The following is a 17,646-nucleotide window of genomic DNA, read 5'->3' as shown; positions in this document are numbered from 1 at the left end:
TGTAAAAACTTCGGGTGATTTCATAAATGGGCCATCTAACTCAAAGATAATAGGAATGGAGGGGAGGGGGAGTTGACATTTTCATTTACTTATAACTTCTATAATATTGAAGCTAGAAAAATAAATTTAGACGAATTAGAGCCTCATTTAAACGAACAACTTTTGTATTTAAGGTTTTTACGATAGCTGCAATTGCTTAGAAGTTTGGAGCTAAAAAGTAATTTTTAAACTTAAATTGTTGATGTCCGAAAAAGTCAAAATTAATGTTGACAGTTTTGGAAAAAAAGTGAAGTAAAACTTCTATTTTTCTTTCATTTCTATAGTTTGAAATTGTTTAAATGGACGTGAATTAAATATTAAATGTTTAAAAAAACTAATTAAATGAAAAATAGAGAAAGATTTAATGGCAACATTATGTACAAGGAAAATACTTGCCATGAAATGGACTATTATAGTAATCAACCAATTTCTAAATGAATATCAATTATTTTTTGAAAAGTAAAATAGGTTTCTGTTCAAATTACGAATTACATTTTGCAGTATTCATTTTATAATAATATTTTTAAAAAAATAAAATTCTGCATATTTTTTGCAATAAACATAAGTTTTGTTATTTAAATGCATTCATTACACCGGAGCTTTTATTAACTTGGCGGTCGTTTCATTGGATATCTGTTCGTCTTACTTAAAATATACTTACTTAAAATTGCAACGATAATAGCGATTAATCGTCAAAGGTATCATGTTAGTTTATTTATTACGTTAGCTAACTTTATGCAGTTAAGCCTTAAATTTGCCAATGGCATGCAGTTGATAAACGAATACCATAATATATATATTTTAAAAAAACTGGTGATTAAAAAAAACCTTCCTTTTACTCCTATTAATAGTAATCTATCTATACTTATAATAAAGCTCAATGTGTATGTGTGTGTGTGTGTGTGTGTGTGTTGGCTCTCTACAGGCCAGGTCATTTGACATACAGCTACCAAATTTGGTACATGTATACCTTAGAGGTCGGGAATGTGCACCTGGGGTCCCTTTTTTTTGAAATTTTAATTAGAATTTTAATTATTAATTAAAAACTAACTTTCCCGCCAAAAAAATCTTCCATTTTCCCCACCGCCAACTTTTCCGCCAAAAAAATCTTCCATTTTCCCCACCGCCAAATGAGTAAGGCTTCAGTTGTGTTTTTCTCCCAACAGTAATGAGGCTAGGGTTAACATTTTTCGGCGGATTATTTCAAACGATTCTGTTTATTTTCTTAATGTTTTATGCATTTAAAATTAAACATTGCTAATTAATCCATGTTTCAGATTCATTCTGAAGTACTTTTGAATTAAAATAACACAGAATAAAGGAAATTAAAAATGTATAATCTGCATAGCGTTACCCCAACTGGTGTAGAAAAATTCACGCATTTGCGTTACAGGAGCTGGCGAAGAAAATTCACGCATGCGCATTCTGATTGTTGCCATGACAACCGTTATCAACGGATGATTTAAATTATTTTTAGGTTAGTTGCATGCTTTTGTAAGTAAATTGTATTTATGTTAGTTATATATTTTTTGTATATGCTTATAGTTTTAAGTACATCGTTTTTTAAGTAGTTTTTTAAAACTGTTTTCGACCGATTATTTTAAACGATTTATTTTCTTAAAGTTTGATGCATTTAAAATTAAACATTGTTAATGAATCGATCTGTTCATGACGAATCGGAGAAAGTTTTGTTGACAAATTCTTGAGATATTACATAACTTAAGAAAGATATTCTTTAGTGCCCATAAAGTTTAAACGCTCAGTGACTCTATTATCAGTAATCATATTATTAAAAAAAATGCTTTGTTTCAGTAAAAAATAATATTATATTAATTGCAGTTTAGTCATTTCCATTTTAATTTTAAGCATAAATTCTACCGGAACTAACAGAAAATTAGAGAGATACATATTATGTTATGGCTGAAGGACTTCACATTATTATGAGTGAATTACAAGGACTATCAAAATTTGAAGCTTTAAAATATTTGATGAAGAAGCTATTAAAGTAGGAATTACATAAAATATTTAATTATTAAAATTTTAACGAGCATTAAGATTGGCGAACCGGCTGGTCGCCAAAGGCGGCTAGTAATAAATATTCAAAACCGCAACAGATAAGATTATAATTCCAACATAAGTAAGAAACGCAGACGATTTTTCCCTACAATATAATTAAAAATATCAAATGATAAATTCGTACTTACTGTCATAAAACAGTATAATCTGCATATAATTGAATGAAGAATAATTACAAATGATAGTTAATTTCTACATTTAAAATGCAGAGATAAGCTTTTAGTTCTTTTCTACTGATACAAACTTTTGAATTTGCTTAAAAACTTCAAAGCTTTTCAGTTATATAAATTTTGTAACAAACCTATGTTTGTATATTATCTTTGTAATATTTATAATCTTAATATTACTTATTTTGCAATAAGTATTGAAATTCGTGATAGCAATAAATTCATTATCTATGGCTGCTTCAAAATTTAATATTTGATTTTTGTCTAAGAGTGGAAAGGAATTTGAAAACAATAACTTGGATGAAAAGGAATCTTCTTTGTTTTCCAGGTTGCCGAGAGTTTGTTTTGTTCGTAATAAAGTAAAGAAAGATAAGTTAACTGTGTTAAATTTACGCATATTCAGTTCCCCTCCACACTAAAAATTATGTTGAGCTAATAGTTGACAGTAGTGTGCTGAGTTAATTCACACATAAGTTTCTTTGATTGAAATTTTAAATAAACCTTCTGACCTAAAGTGGATATTCTGTGTTCGAAGTTTTAAATCTTATCAACTAATACTTTCCATATTAGGAAGATGGTATGTTAACAGCAATTATATATGATTGATTTCACTAAACGTGGCTACACTATTAAGTTCTCTGCGTCTTGTATTATTTGTTTATGGCCTTCAATAACAGTACAGATTGTATTATAGAACTTTTTAAGGGATGAAAGATTTATACATTGGTGTAGAAGTACGTATGGCAGAATGTCAGTTTCATCATCTAACACTTCCATTCTAAATGTTCAAGTTTTACACTTTATGTATAGCTCTGCAACAGGTAATATATTTTTTCAATTATAGTTTATATTCTTCTACTTTAGCTTAATTGATGGAATTTGCGAAAAGATTTAAAGAATTTTGCAAAATGACCAATGTAAATTTCCTCACCGCCTTACTCCATGGTATAAAATAATTAATAACAATTTATAAAAAAAATGTCAATTTATATATTCATTTGAAATACGTATCATCATTGGCATCGTATAAAATTTTATTCTTTTTCTGTTTTTAATATTTTCTGAAATCCTAATTCTTTCTTTTCAGACATATTCCGGTTTATTTTGTGTTGTCGTGAATCCGTACAAACGTCTTCCAATTTACACAGAGAAAGTTATTGAACTGTATAAAGGCAAGAAGAGGCATGAAGTACCTCCACATATATTTGCTGTCACTGATGGTGCTTATCGGAGTATGTTGCAAGGTAAGATTTTTTTTTTAATCGAGTGCCTTAATCTGTTTTAAAAAAAAATTATTTTATCTTTTGGGTGTTCCTGTTGAAATGATTTTGTTTTTGTTGAATCCAGTCTTCTAAAATAATCTTTCAGTTTATTTTAATATTTTTCTGCATATGAACGCGTATGCAAATGAAGTTTCTTATTTATATTTTTTTCAACAGCCACTTCTTATTATCAGAAAATGGCAATGTGCTATTTCGATATTTAATTAATTATTTCAGGCATAACATTTTTTTTTTTTTTTTTTTTTTTTTTTTTTTTGCGGAAAGTCCAACTTTAGCGTTTTTCGAATCGATACTTCTCATTCTTGAGATTGATTAATTTTTTTTTATATAATAATTCTACAATATTTTTACTACTTTAATTACTTTTTATGTAAGTTTATTCATCTTACTGTTCAATTAACCATACTTATTTTACTTCTCTTTGTTTGGCACAATTCTTTCTTATATGAAGTTCAGCTTTTTTTTTGTTTTGTTATAAATCTATGTCATGTCTGTTAATTAGTTAGATAAGTCATTGATTACAATGTAATATCTTACCCATGCATTTAGAATCATGTATTTATTTTTAATTGTAATTTTTTTTATTAGTCCTTTGGAATTGTGTTTAATCACTTGTATTTTGAATTTCTTTAGGATTTTTAGAAACCCCTATCCATTAAATCTTTTGCTTTATTTTTCGGAGATGCAGATATGAAATTGCGAATGAAATGTTATTTAAATAATGTTGCAATAGATTAATTAAAGCTTTAAGACAAGTATTAACTTATTTAAAAAAAAGTCCTTCACTTTTTTTTTTCCGTGGAAAAGATATTGCTAATATTTTATTTCAAAAATATTCATCAGTAGCTGTATAGATTTTTATTTACATAGATGATACTGTTCTTATTTCCTTCCATTCCTTCCTTATTATTAACTGTTCTGTAACATATCTATTCATTAACTGTTAATAAATTATATAAAATTTAAAAAATAGCTATTACGCATCAAAACAAGTTAATTAGAAAGTTTGGTTTAAGATATTTTGAACAGTTTCCCTTTTTCGTGAATTTTTCTATCTATTCGTCATATTTCATTAATTACTCTCTTTTGTTTTTAAATTTAAGAATCAGAAAGAAAAAGCAGATATTGTTCGAGGCTTTTGTTTATTTACTTTTTAAAAGGAATTTAATTTTCAACTGCTGTTTATTGAATATTTTAATTCAAGGCATCTTAATTTTTTTCATGCAACCCTGCTTTGGCAGTTGTGATTTTCTGGTACGAAACTGAATTCCACCAAAGAATCGTGGTGCAAGCAAATCTGATGCACGTTAAATCTTTCGGAGCTAAAATAGGATAATAAGAAAATTCCTATTTTTGATTCAAATTTTCCTATTTTTTTTAATCGATTTTGCAAATTTTACTGCACTTTCTTAATTTAAGGATTTTTTGTCAAATTTCCTTACAAATGTTAGAATATGAAAGATGGTGACACTATATATAAGTGTTTTATGACACTGTTTTAGTTCTACGCGAACAATGAACGTCTTTGTTTTTAGGAACCATTGGTTAAAATAGATTGGAAATTTTAATGCTGTATTTTCAAGTGAAATTGTTTTAATTTGGAAGAGGCATCAATACTATCTGCACGGAATTACAAATGATTCTGTCGAATGTAGAGTTCTGAGTTTTATTATAGTTTCTTTTTTTGAGATCTCCAACACAATACTTCCTATCCAAGATAATTATGAGAATTGATTTTTTTTATTCTTTTAAGGGCAACTTAAAATAAACGGGTGACGAGATTCTTATATTCACAAATTTTTCCACTTTAATGTTGCGTTGATGTAATTCATCCGAAAACATGCTGCTAACTTACTCTCCCTAGAAATGTTCCAGTAAGAATTGTAACCCCTGAACTCTTTTATATCTAAAGGTATAGCTGGGCATAGATAAGAATTCCTTATTTCTTGTTCGAGAAGGGGTTTGGATCGACAAGAACAATGAGTGAATTTTACATTTATATGTAAAATTTATTATTTGTTTGCCCCAAATAAAATGCTGTTTACGATCTATCCCTTGAACTTAGTGTCCCACCCCCATTTGCTGAATGATCTTTCTACAGTATTGTCAACCGTTCACTCAACCCTTTCAGTCTGTCAAGAAGTGTATGTCTGACGTCATTATTCCCGCAAATAGTGACAGCTGGTGCCCATGAGCTCATCCTTTTTGCCGCGCTCTTTAGCATCCTACCCCCATCAGCAATCATCTCCTGCTGAGTTATCCCGCCCAAAATAGCTGTCTTTATTAGCCTGTTTTTCGTTTCCTTTCCGTTTGATTTGTCAAACTTTTTTTTTAATTTGATTTTTATGTCCTAGTTTTATACTTAAAAATGAACATTCTTTAAAATAGTTATTTTTTTAACAAAGTTTCATGTACGATATCATTAGAACCTCTTCCCCAGCCAAGGCATTATCTCAATGCTTTTGATTTAAGTTATTGATTCAATAGTGCCGTATCAAAATGCATAATAATAATAATAATAGAAAATGGAAAGAAAAAAAACTTTTTTTTTTTATTCTCTGAAATAAAAAAGAATTTTAAAATATCAAATTTCCGGAGATCAGAATTAAAATCGCAAAAGAGTAAATAAATTGATATTTTAACCACGATTTAATTATTTAATATTTATATAATGAAATATATGGATATTATTATTATTATTTGCGCTTTATATTTATTGTGACATTATTTTCTGCGCCTCACGTTTTTACGATTTTTGTTTTAATGTCCAAACTTGGTAAAAAATATATTTTTTCTTTTTAATCCTCTGATAAAAGAGTTTTAAAAACGTTTTTCTTTATGCTTATTACTTTCTAGGGTTTTTTTATTGTTCTTCTCTTTAATAACCACCAAAGGTTTTTCCACATACCCTTTTTGATTTATTTTAATCAAACATCCGGGTCTTATCCGACAGTCAAACCGGCAACCATAGCGTAGCAACTTACTGTGCAAACCACCTTACCTAAACCATGTGGTTTTCTTGAAGTTTGATTCCATATTTTAAATAATTATTTAAAATTTCATCTTGAAGAAAATTACTTTCTATTAATACTCTTGATTTGTAAGAATAAATATTTTAATTCTTACTTTGTATATATATTTAATATAATATTAGAATATTAAATATTTTATGCACATTTGTAATATTCTTATTGTAAGAATAAACATATTAATTTCTATCTTTTTATAATGTTCTTAATTTCTAACTTTTATTAATTTTTTAATCCGAAAATAAAATTATAAAACAAAAATATAAAAATATGAACAAAATTATAAAAATATGCGAGTGTAATGAAACTACTATATGTCAACTGGAGTTTTATAATATATTTTTACTTTTAATGGATGTCCAATAATTTATCTCCTTTGATATTTATTATTTCTTCATTCATTATAGAAGAATTATTTATTTTTTAATACGTAAATGAGAGTTATTTTCTATTTTTTAGCCTGTTAATATATTTCATAATTCGTGCTTATAAACATTAATCTAAATCTAAAAATTGATATTTCTCATAATGACTGTAGATGGCGCCTCCTGTATGAAAGCATACTTTGTTAAATTGTGAATTTTAAAGTTCTAAAATTGTGAAAATTATATTGTTTTCAAAAACAACTGTACTGAATTTCACAAATATTGCACATCAAGAAGAGGTTGAAAACCATTAAAAAAATTCTGTCTTTATGGATATAAAACGTTTCCATTCTTGATAAAAGCTCTAAATGTTTTGCACTAAATTTTACTTCATATCAATCATTTATTTGTAAATATGTGTGGGATTAGTGGTGATGGGGTTCTTTGCTTTGGGTCGGAGTTCCATGCAATAATTACAATGTATAATTAATAGTCCATTTCTCAATAAAAGTATAAAATATCTACATAATAACTCTAATTTTCTATAATTAACAGTAGCTATAAAACATTTATATTTATCAATTTTTCATAAATATTTTAACTTAATAATGTTTATGGACTGGGATATTATCAGTAAATTGCGTCGTACTATATACATGTAAAGAAAACACACTATTGGACGACTAGTGTATCTGGAGTTATCTACTTATTTCTTTAATAGTAGGTATTCGCCAAGGAAAATTTTTTTCTAAATTTTAAGTGAATTTTTTAGTTATTTTTTAAATTAATAATTTTTTTTCTCAATTTTGAAGCACAAAATCATTTTTATTCACATTAAAATAAACTTTTCAATATTACCAGTTTTGTTTCCTTACAATATTTTATCTCCTTTTATTTTAATAATTTTTTTAAAAATTTTATAATATATTTCATTATTTTACTTGTTCCATTTATATATCTACACATTATTTTTTTTAGTTCATATTGTCACTTTCATATAATTATAAGTAGTTTTAAAACTAAAATGTAGATGAATCAAGCTTAAAACTTTATTATGCTATATTGTTTCTGATTAGAGGTTCGAATCATTTTTAATTTTTAAGTTCTATTTATTCATATTAACAGTATTTATATCTTGACATTTTTATTACGGTTAATATTATAACATTTTGATATAATTTTTCATATGCTGTTGCAATCAAGACAAACATTCCAGATGTTGATTTAAAAAACAAAATAAATTGAACGTTTTCTGCAAATTCTCCAGCTTAAAAGTTTAAGAATTATTTATTGTTAAAAAAATTTTATGATGCATTTTCTGGCATATATTTTAATAAATGAACTAACATAAGATACATTTTTTTTTATCGTAGGTGATTCAAGTTAATCGATAGCATAAATAATTTATTTCAGTTTTTATTTAAAATCATAACAATATCGAATTTTAAAAAAAAATTCAACAGTATGCGTTTGGAAAACAGATTTGAAGAAACACAAATCGAACTGATTTATTTTATCTAATATAAACTGAATTATAGTAGTATTATAAAGATTTAGATTCCAAAAACTTTCTTAAATTAAACTCCTTGTTCAAAAAAAAAAAAAAAAAAAAAGCATTAACAACTTTTTTTTTTTTTTTTTTTTACTATCTGTGAAAGCGTATAATTGAATGAGAAATGGTTTTATTTTTGTTAACAGCTGAAGAGGAACGCTCACTGAGCTTAGCAAACAGTGTTTACAAGCTGTTTTAACAGGTGTTACGTCCTGTGTAAGGGTATGAGCAAATACTTTTAAGCTGTATAAGCTGATTATTTGAATTGCATTGAGTAGCTGTTGCCAGAAGTTTGCTATTTTTTTCTTCCTTTATAACTTTATTTGCTCAAAATTAGAAACATTATTCTTCTTTAACTGAAAAAAACAGCTTACCAAATGAAGATCAAGCTTGCGATTTCCATTGTCATTGTTTTGTTTTTTTTACTTTCATTTTACTTACCTAACAAATCTGAGAAAAAAGAATTGCTTTTTGTTTACTTTGTCCCTTTCCAATGCGCATTTTTTTTTAATGTTATTTTAAGCTGTATAAATGATATTACTATTTGAAAAGTCATTGAATCTATATAAACAAAAGAAAATTCATAAGTTGTTTATACGCTGTAGATTTTCTTTAATTTTGCTTACAAACTCTATGAAGCATAAATATTCGAATGAAAAGAAATTAAGTAAATTTTTATTAATCAAAAACTGTTTCTTTATATAACAGATATTTTATTTTTTTATAAGAATGTGTAATACATATTGAATCGAAATACGGTATAGATTTTCTTGAAATTATGCCCACGAACTATATGAAGCATAAAAAATATTTTAATGAAAAAAAATTAAATAATTTTTTATTAGTTAAAAATTGTTTCCTTATAAAACAGAATTTTGAATGTTATAATACATATAGAATGGAAATATTCTAAAACATTTTAAGCCATTTTATTTACTTGCTTGCAAGTTTTAATCGCTATGTTATAATTAAATTTTGCATATATTTCAACTTATATGGAAAATTAACTTTTGGTCATTTTCCTAAATCGTTTGGGATGGGTAACATTTTGGGAATTATTAATATGTTGATGACAACGGAATTCGTTCTATGCTAAATGTCATTACACACCTCTACGTCTAATCTTGAATAATTCTTTTTATTGGGTTGCTTATTAATTCGAATTAAAAATTTGAATAAATAAAATATTGAATTGAATTGAAATAAAAATGCTCAGATATGCTCAATAAAAGTACTTTTAATATTGACCTTAATAAAATAGTAAAATAGAGTTCTTAGTAAAATCCGGATTGTTTATAATATTTTTTGTTAATTTACTGAAACAAAGGTAATTATGAAAACTTTACGATCCAAACTCGCATCGACTTTGCTAATATCGCTGTCAAGAGATCCCAAACTTAACATAGTCTCTGCATTGTAATTTTACGATATACAGAAATTATTTGATATAACTATTATAATAATTTTATTTAAAAATAAATATTATGTCGACGAGAGGTTTTTATATATAATAGTATTTTGTAGTGAAGTATTTTTTTCATTAAAATATATGATTTAATTAAAGCTAACTTTCAAAGCATCTCTTATTTTTTTACTGTTTGGTCTCATATGAGCGGAGCTCTATAAATGCTAATTTCTTACCTCACCCATCATACCATTGAGTCACCTTTCTGTTTATAACAAAATATGCTTTTATTCATATTTTTTGAAGATATCAAGCTATTTAATTGTATTTTATCCCCATACAAGACTATTATATAAACCTTAATGGACTGTTATGGACTGTAATTTATACGTAATATAAAATGAAATCTCTTGAAAGCGTCTGTATGTTTGAAAGAGAAAAACTTGAGAAATACTAACTGATATTGGAGATATTTGTACCATTTTGTAGGGCATTTATTGGGAAAGGTTTTAGTATATTGAAGTCATATCAAAATTTAAAAAAAAAAGGAGTTTTATAATTGTGATTTTAATTATTTTCCTTCTACGATTCGTGCATGCGTAAAGCAGCAGTATCTTTGCTTTGCACTTATCCGCGCATGTGCGAAAACCTCAAACTGCGCATGTGCAAATAGTAAGAGCTATGATATGCATATGCGATACATTTCTTTGTGTTACGCAGATTTTAAACAGCGATTCAAAACTCATCATGCCCCCCCCCCCCAAAAAAAAAAAAAAAAAAAAAAGGAAATCTAACTTTGGCTGGGGCACATTAAATGCCAAAATCGCTTCGTTTGTTGTGCGATAATGAAAATGTAGACGAAAGAAATATTCGGTTAGCGAATATCAGAGGAGAGTCTTCTGTTGAGCGAAGTAACCGTCTCTCTTTTAATCACATTGCAAGTGAATTAGACAGAATGAATCTCATGAGGAACGATGTGATCGCCCAGCCAATATAGTTTACAAAGAAATATTATGAAACAAGCTGAATTATATTTTCATATCAGATTATACAGAGTTGATAAACAAGTGTGGAATAGTGGGTACAATGAGTTATTTATATATTTTTAAATTTTAAAACAGCTTTTCTATTGTATATTTTTAGTGAATTGTTTTGTCTATGAATATATCGGTTCTTTTTTACATTTTTAACAGCCTAAATATTTCTGAATGTGTGCTATAAAAAATTGTTTTATAGTTATTTTTGATGAGTTTGAATATATTTTTTATGTTTTGATGTTGCGTGACATGCCCGTGTCATATCGAGTGGATTTTAGACTTAAGTTTAAAGCTAATTTTTCCTCCTGGTTTTTATGCCATGGGCAACGCCGTGTCCTAGTGTACACTGTGCTGCTAGTGTATTATAAGTTTTAAAAATTTATTTCGGAAAAAAGGAGCCTTAAAATGAAAAAAATTGTACACATATTTAATTCCTTCCTAAATCTTATTTCAAGTGGTTTTTGTAGCCAGAGTGTAAATGCTCTTTAATTATATTTCCTAGTCTTTTATTATTATTATTATCGTTCAGGACGATGAAGAATGTTTAGGTATTGGCACTCAAACGGATACCAAAGTCAAGCGAACAAGATAAATTTTATAATCTCTAATTTAATTGTGGCAAAAAAAAAAAAAAAAAAAAAAAAAAAAAAAACGTACAAAGTACAATATGAATGCATACATACTTTTAAAATAAATAATACATTTACTTAAACGTAGACCGAATTTGTTCAGAAATAATAAAAACAATAACAAGTGATTGACTGTCAAATTGTTGATGGATTTATCTTTGAATTTGACACTATCTACAGTTTTTGACGCAAACGATAAAATTTTATCTATCTCGCTCATTCCATTTTCGACTTATTGTTTCCTCAGACATACGGGCTGACAGAGAAATTTAGGTTCCATTTGGCAGATTCTGTCCGATATTTCATTGCAATCTCCAATTTTGGAGTAAAGACCTCAAACCAAATTTCATTAATCTAGCTTGTAGCTTTTTACATTATCATGTTCATCGATTAACAAACATAGTTTTTTTTTTTTTTTTTTTTTTAATAAAGATATAGGGAGGATTACAAAGGAGATTCATAAAAATACCAGTATCATTTTTTTTTAAAGAGTCGTTTCTCTTTCTGTATCTTGTGTAAAAAAATCAGTGTTAGTGCTTTCCTCGGAATTTTATCATATACTTTTTAATAAAGTTTTATCCCCTCCTCCTCTCCCACATAAAAATTGGGGATCTACAGCAAGAGCATGAATGCTACATTTACTTTTTGTTTTCTTTACTCTTTCTTTTTTTCTGTACATCGTACTGTGGTAAAGAAATCTGATAGTTCATTTTGGATACCATTTTTTCAACCATTCAAAGCCATAATTTGACACATAACAATTTTAATAAACGCGGTTACAGACCAAATTTCATTTTTTTTTTAATCTAAGTAGTTGCGTTTTTTTATCTCGTTTACTTGCTTATGAATCTACAGACCGACAGATAGGCAACCCATTGATTAGATTCAGATTTACACTTAAGATTCTAAAATTGTGTAACAAATATTTACAGTTATCGTGTTCCTTTGCACTTGGGTAGACAGACAGATAAACGAATTTCCAATTAATGAATTTCCTTAAAAAATTTATGGAAATCTACAAATTTGGTGTAAAAATCTTCTCACGCGTCTAGCTCAAAGTATTTTTGAGTTATCGTGTTCAGAAACAGATATAATTCTTATAATATGTGTGTATGTGTAATTATATTTTAAAATTTAATTTAAACTTAATTTCCAAATTTTTAGCTTAATTTAGCCCTATTAACTTCATTCTAAAATATTCTCTTATTTCCCGATCCCATTCCACTTTTTCTATTTAATTAATTCAACATGAGTTCTAAAATTGCTGAATTGGCTAACAGCCGGCACATTCCCATACTCTGAGTGAAGGGATAAAATATTGCTGATATAAGAAATTCCCTAAAAGATTCCTGTGTGTTCCCTTATTTGTGATTGACACATGTTAGAAATTCCTATTAAAATTTCACGTATGTATTCACAGGGATAAAATTTTCATGAGCTCTAACTCATTTCGTTCTGCTTTGTGCTTGTCGCTTCTGCTTGTGCAAAAAATCATGGCTCCCGGGACGGAAATAAAACAAAGTTAAAAAATAGAAAGTCTCTTCACTATCTTGGAAACTGCCTTCTGCTTCAAAAATTATGCTTGCTTATATAATATATATATCAAAGCGTAACCGAATTATGAAATTTTGAACTTTACAATTTTAGAACAATTAAAATTTTCATATACTTAGGCCAATCAACCTTAAAGAAATTAGCGAATCTTCTTTGAGACGACGGTCAATGAAGTGGTCGAAAGTCGCGAGTTTTTATAAGATAGTAATATTCAAATTTTCATAACACACTCAGTTTTAGTCACAATAGAGTACCTCTCCTCTGCCGACCAGCTGATTCACTATGGATATAGGTTATATTTAATTTTCGTTAAATCGTATCGATATAACTTATCCCATGATATAGATAATATAGATATACCTTTTCTTTGAAGGATAGGAGAGAGGTAACGTTGTTTAATGCTAATTAGTTGAAAAGATTTCACTTCGTTGAATATTTTTGGAATATTTCTTTTTTTAACGAGCAATTTTCTACAATATTCTTTACATACTGTATTAAACTCGGTTATGTGACCGCATTTGGGATTGTGATGAGTAAAAAGTCTTGTTCTGAAATGACAATGTGAGACTGTCATTTAATGATTAAAGAATATAACCAGCTCAAGTGGTCTCCTCAAAACTTTCTCGCATACTCTCTAATAAACTTGTCATGTCAGAAAACGTCTTACATGACATTAACTTTTGACGTGAATTAGCCTTCTATCGAAGTCATCTTTGGCGAGTTATTTGATGATTAATCCATAGCATGCATTAATAGTATTTAAAAATCAAATTCATATTTTAGACATGTTTTTCTCGAACGATTGAAACAAGAATTTGACACGAAATTCCACTAGTAAGCATTAAATCTCATATCAAATTTGATAAGTTTAAGCCATTGTGGTTTTTAACTATCGCGGTGCATATTTCTGGAAGTACGGATCGACAGACAGTCAATCCGTAGTCGGATTTGGCTGAAAATTTGACAGGTGTGTACGCTATAGATGTTAAATCTGTGTATAGAATTTTATTTATCTAGCTCTCTTTTGTTTTGTAATTATGTTTACTGATACGGACAGACGGATTTTACTCAAAATTTGATAGAAATCTATCTGCGAATTCATTATTAAGACCGCATACTAAATTCCAACCTTTTTACTCAGAGCATTTTTGAGTTTTCTTTGCCACAGACAGACAGATGGTCATTTTCTAAAAATGCGTTTTTCGAACTCAGAATAGTTTAAAACGTGGAGATTCGTCAAAATTCCGAGTTCGAATTTTATGACGATTACTGTACTTTCTCTGTACCACGTATACGAAAAAGTGGAAATGGATTTATTAATCTCTGTCCCCAGTTGTGGAAATCGAAAACTATTTAAAATTTTAAGTTTACGCAATTCCGATATTTTATTTGCATATCATTCCACAATCATGTATATAAACTCCAAAAATTTCTATTAAGACATAAACTGTTTCATGTAAAATCATTCATTTTCATTTCTGTCCCGTCTTCCTGTAATGCGTACTGCTTGTTTTAAAATTTTCGTATCTTAAATTCGGCGTTTGCTTTAATCTTATTTTTTTTTAATTTACCCTCAATTTTTATTTTGTTTTCTTAACAGCAAAGTATTTTGTGTTTCCTTTCATTGGCTGAAGTGATGTATTACAGCAACTGAAATAACACCAATGAAAATACGGATACTCCATTTATCTTTTGTTCCTTCTTGCAATTCTATTTTTACTCTGCTAAATGGATGTTTTCGAAAGAAATTCACACTCAAGCTGCCGTTACTCTCTTCTTTAACGGATTTGTTTACATATTTTAATGCACTAATGTATTATAATAGAAAAAAGCATTAATTACTTCTAACAAATATGATTTAAAGTGTTTTATTGTGTCTTGCTAGTTTGGCGTTATATTAAAATTGTTTTTAACCACTTTAGCTAGAAAGATGAGCCATGCACATTGAAATATTTTTGTCACAAAATCGCCAACCTCATGTTGTACACGTGGATTAAGATTGTTTGCTGGAGCACAAATTACAGGAGCATAGTATTAGGTCGGAAATTAATTAATTTTGAAAATAAAAATCTTTTCCCAATTTCCATAAGGTATAGGTTACTTACTATGTATGACTTCAGTGTGAATTACACTAAATTGTTTTGGCGCGTGCATCTGTGAATCTTTTGTCTGCGCAGGTGGCTTCATTTTGTTTTTTTAATCATGTGAGAACATGATATTGTTTTCGCATGAGGTTTTTGGAGCCTCAAAATGTGAAGGCAACTAATTGTTGAAGCCTCAAAATGTGAAGGCAACAAATTGGCTATCCCCCCCTGTTTTTTTTTTAATTTTGGAGTCGGCATTCACACTGTAGCTTTTGAAATTTCTGTTATCTGCTAATGTAGTTTTATTTTGGAGTCGGCTTTCACAGTATAGTTTTTCCATTATCTATCTTCTGCTAATGTAGTATTTCCCTTGGAAATCACAGTGTTATTGCTTAACTCACGCAACGTTTTTTAAAAATAAACCGAACAAGTTAAAATATTGTTTGTTTAATCGATAAATATTGTTGTTTCTTAGATAATTTCAACTAATTAAAATAGGGTTATTAGAAAATAATGCAGAAGGTTGTCACATTTGGCGATTTATCGTCAATTAAAGTTACAGCTTAATTTCTAAAATATACATTCTCTGAATTCTTACGAATTGTCTTAATTAATTTAAGTCATTAACCAGTTTAAACCGGTTTGAAAAAATCATGAGACTATCAGATTACTCACGCGTTGATATTTAGAAAAACGATGGTTTTTTTTCATCTCAAAATCGGTCGAGCTCCAATGATTTAAATTAATTAAAACAACTAATAACTTAAAGAATAATGTTTTCACATGATAACTTGAAATTTACGATAGTAGATTTCATTTTTTTATTTTTTCTATACATATATTCAGATTTCGAATTTTATTTCGGTTTAGCTGCCTTTAATGACAAACTAGTTTTTCTGGTATATTGGTTGTTTAATTTCAATTAAACCACTTTTATTTTTATTAATTGTGTTCATGGTTCCTCCTAAAAGACCCAAATGTCATAGCGCCATTAAAAAATCTGATTGTTCCATTAATCTGTCTTCTAATTATTCATTTATTTTTCAAGGCACTGGATTTCTCATGTAAATACACGTATTTGATAACAAATAAATGATGCATGCTTGATAATGAATAAGTCGTTCGTAAGTTTTTAACATTTGAAGACAATAAAGCTATTGAATATATAATGAAACAATAAACAGGAATTTAATTTTCATTGCAAGAATGAAAAATAATGTTGAAAATTAGATAAAAATTGCACGTCAACTAAATAAATATCATTAAACAGAATTTTTTTTAAAATTTTAAAGTGGTATGCAAAAATTGTTTTTGCCTTTGATGATAGCTCTAATATATATACTTACAATACATATTTCTTTCCTTCTCAAGTTTTTCAACACAGAACATATATTCTAAATAAATATTTCCCTTGTACAGCCACCCTTAAGTGCGTTATTTAATAATGGAATTCGGTAACATTTATATCAGTTGATGGGTCAAATGATTTCCCATTCCAAAGATTTGGTTTGATCGCTCATCTTGATAATTAAAATGAATCTCGGTTATATTGTTATCGAAACATTTAAAAAAAGACAAATTCAATGTGAATTCAGAAAATCTTCAATAGAATTAAAATTTTTTATTATAATAGACTAGTGCTAATGTATCTCTCAAATATTTGTTTGTTAATTAATTGTAAAAAAAAATTAGGATCTTTATATGTCTAGAAAACTCCTAACCATCCTTAAACTTCCATAGTTTTACTTGTAATTAGTTTTGTTTGGATGTTGAATTTTTCTTCTGAACACATACATATGAAGAAAGACCTTTCTCGAGACCAACAAATTTTATTCTCTGCTGCTTTAAACTTAGGAATCAGTAGCAAATGAACTGCGCTCTACCGGTATCATTTTTCTCTCTACATCAGTTTGGTATCAATCTCAAAGTGTTTTTTACCTTTTTTCTTGCTTTTCTTAATTGATTAAGGAGAGGAGAATTTCCTCTTAAATCTTTTTTGATGACTGAATAAGAATAACTTTCCTGGGTCATTTTTTTTCTCATACAAAATTATCTTAATTGAGTCCCCGAGATATCATAATTCTTTTGTAATGTAGACTGTTACTATTGGGTTATTGTCATTTTTTAAAAATATTTCGACTGTCTTTTAATGATAGATAGCCCTTTTCGTTTTGAGAGAATTTTGGTAGCGATTGAGAAAAAAGCAAGAATCGCAGATAAGCATCTGTGTAATGGTTGACTTCTGTGATTGTCAAAAAACAATCCCACATTGATTTCAAAGAAAAACAGAGTCGTCCACCGCTGGAGATACGAATATAGCATTTCATGCTGACAAAAGACTAGATGTGTTAATTTTTCTTTCAGATGCCTTGACATTCTTGACTTTCTTCCCATCACATCCGTTAGTCGATTGTTAACTGCTCTTT

General features: G+C 28.0%; 1 protein-coding gene across 1 annotated transcript in view; it reads left to right on the top strand.

Moving 5' to 3' along the window:
• The window catches only part of LOC129968794 (myosin heavy chain, non-muscle-like), a 93,265-nt gene that overhangs the window by 36,726 nt on the left and 38,893 nt on the right, over positions 1-17,646 (top strand). The window contains exon 2 of the mRNA XM_056083046.1: positions 3,370-3,526. Coding sequence (XP_055939021.1) covers positions 3,370-3,526 — 157 coding nt within the window. The remainder of the gene's footprint in view (positions 1-3,369; positions 3,527-17,646) is intronic.

This window comes from Argiope bruennichi, chromosome 5 (assembly GCF_947563725.1).
Source record: "Argiope bruennichi chromosome 5, qqArgBrue1.1, whole genome shotgun sequence".
Lineage (NCBI taxonomy): Eukaryota > Metazoa > Arthropoda > Arachnida > Araneae > Araneidae > Argiope > Argiope bruennichi.
Note: the sequence above shows the minus strand (reverse complement) of the source record. Positions and strands in the feature narration are given on the sequence as shown.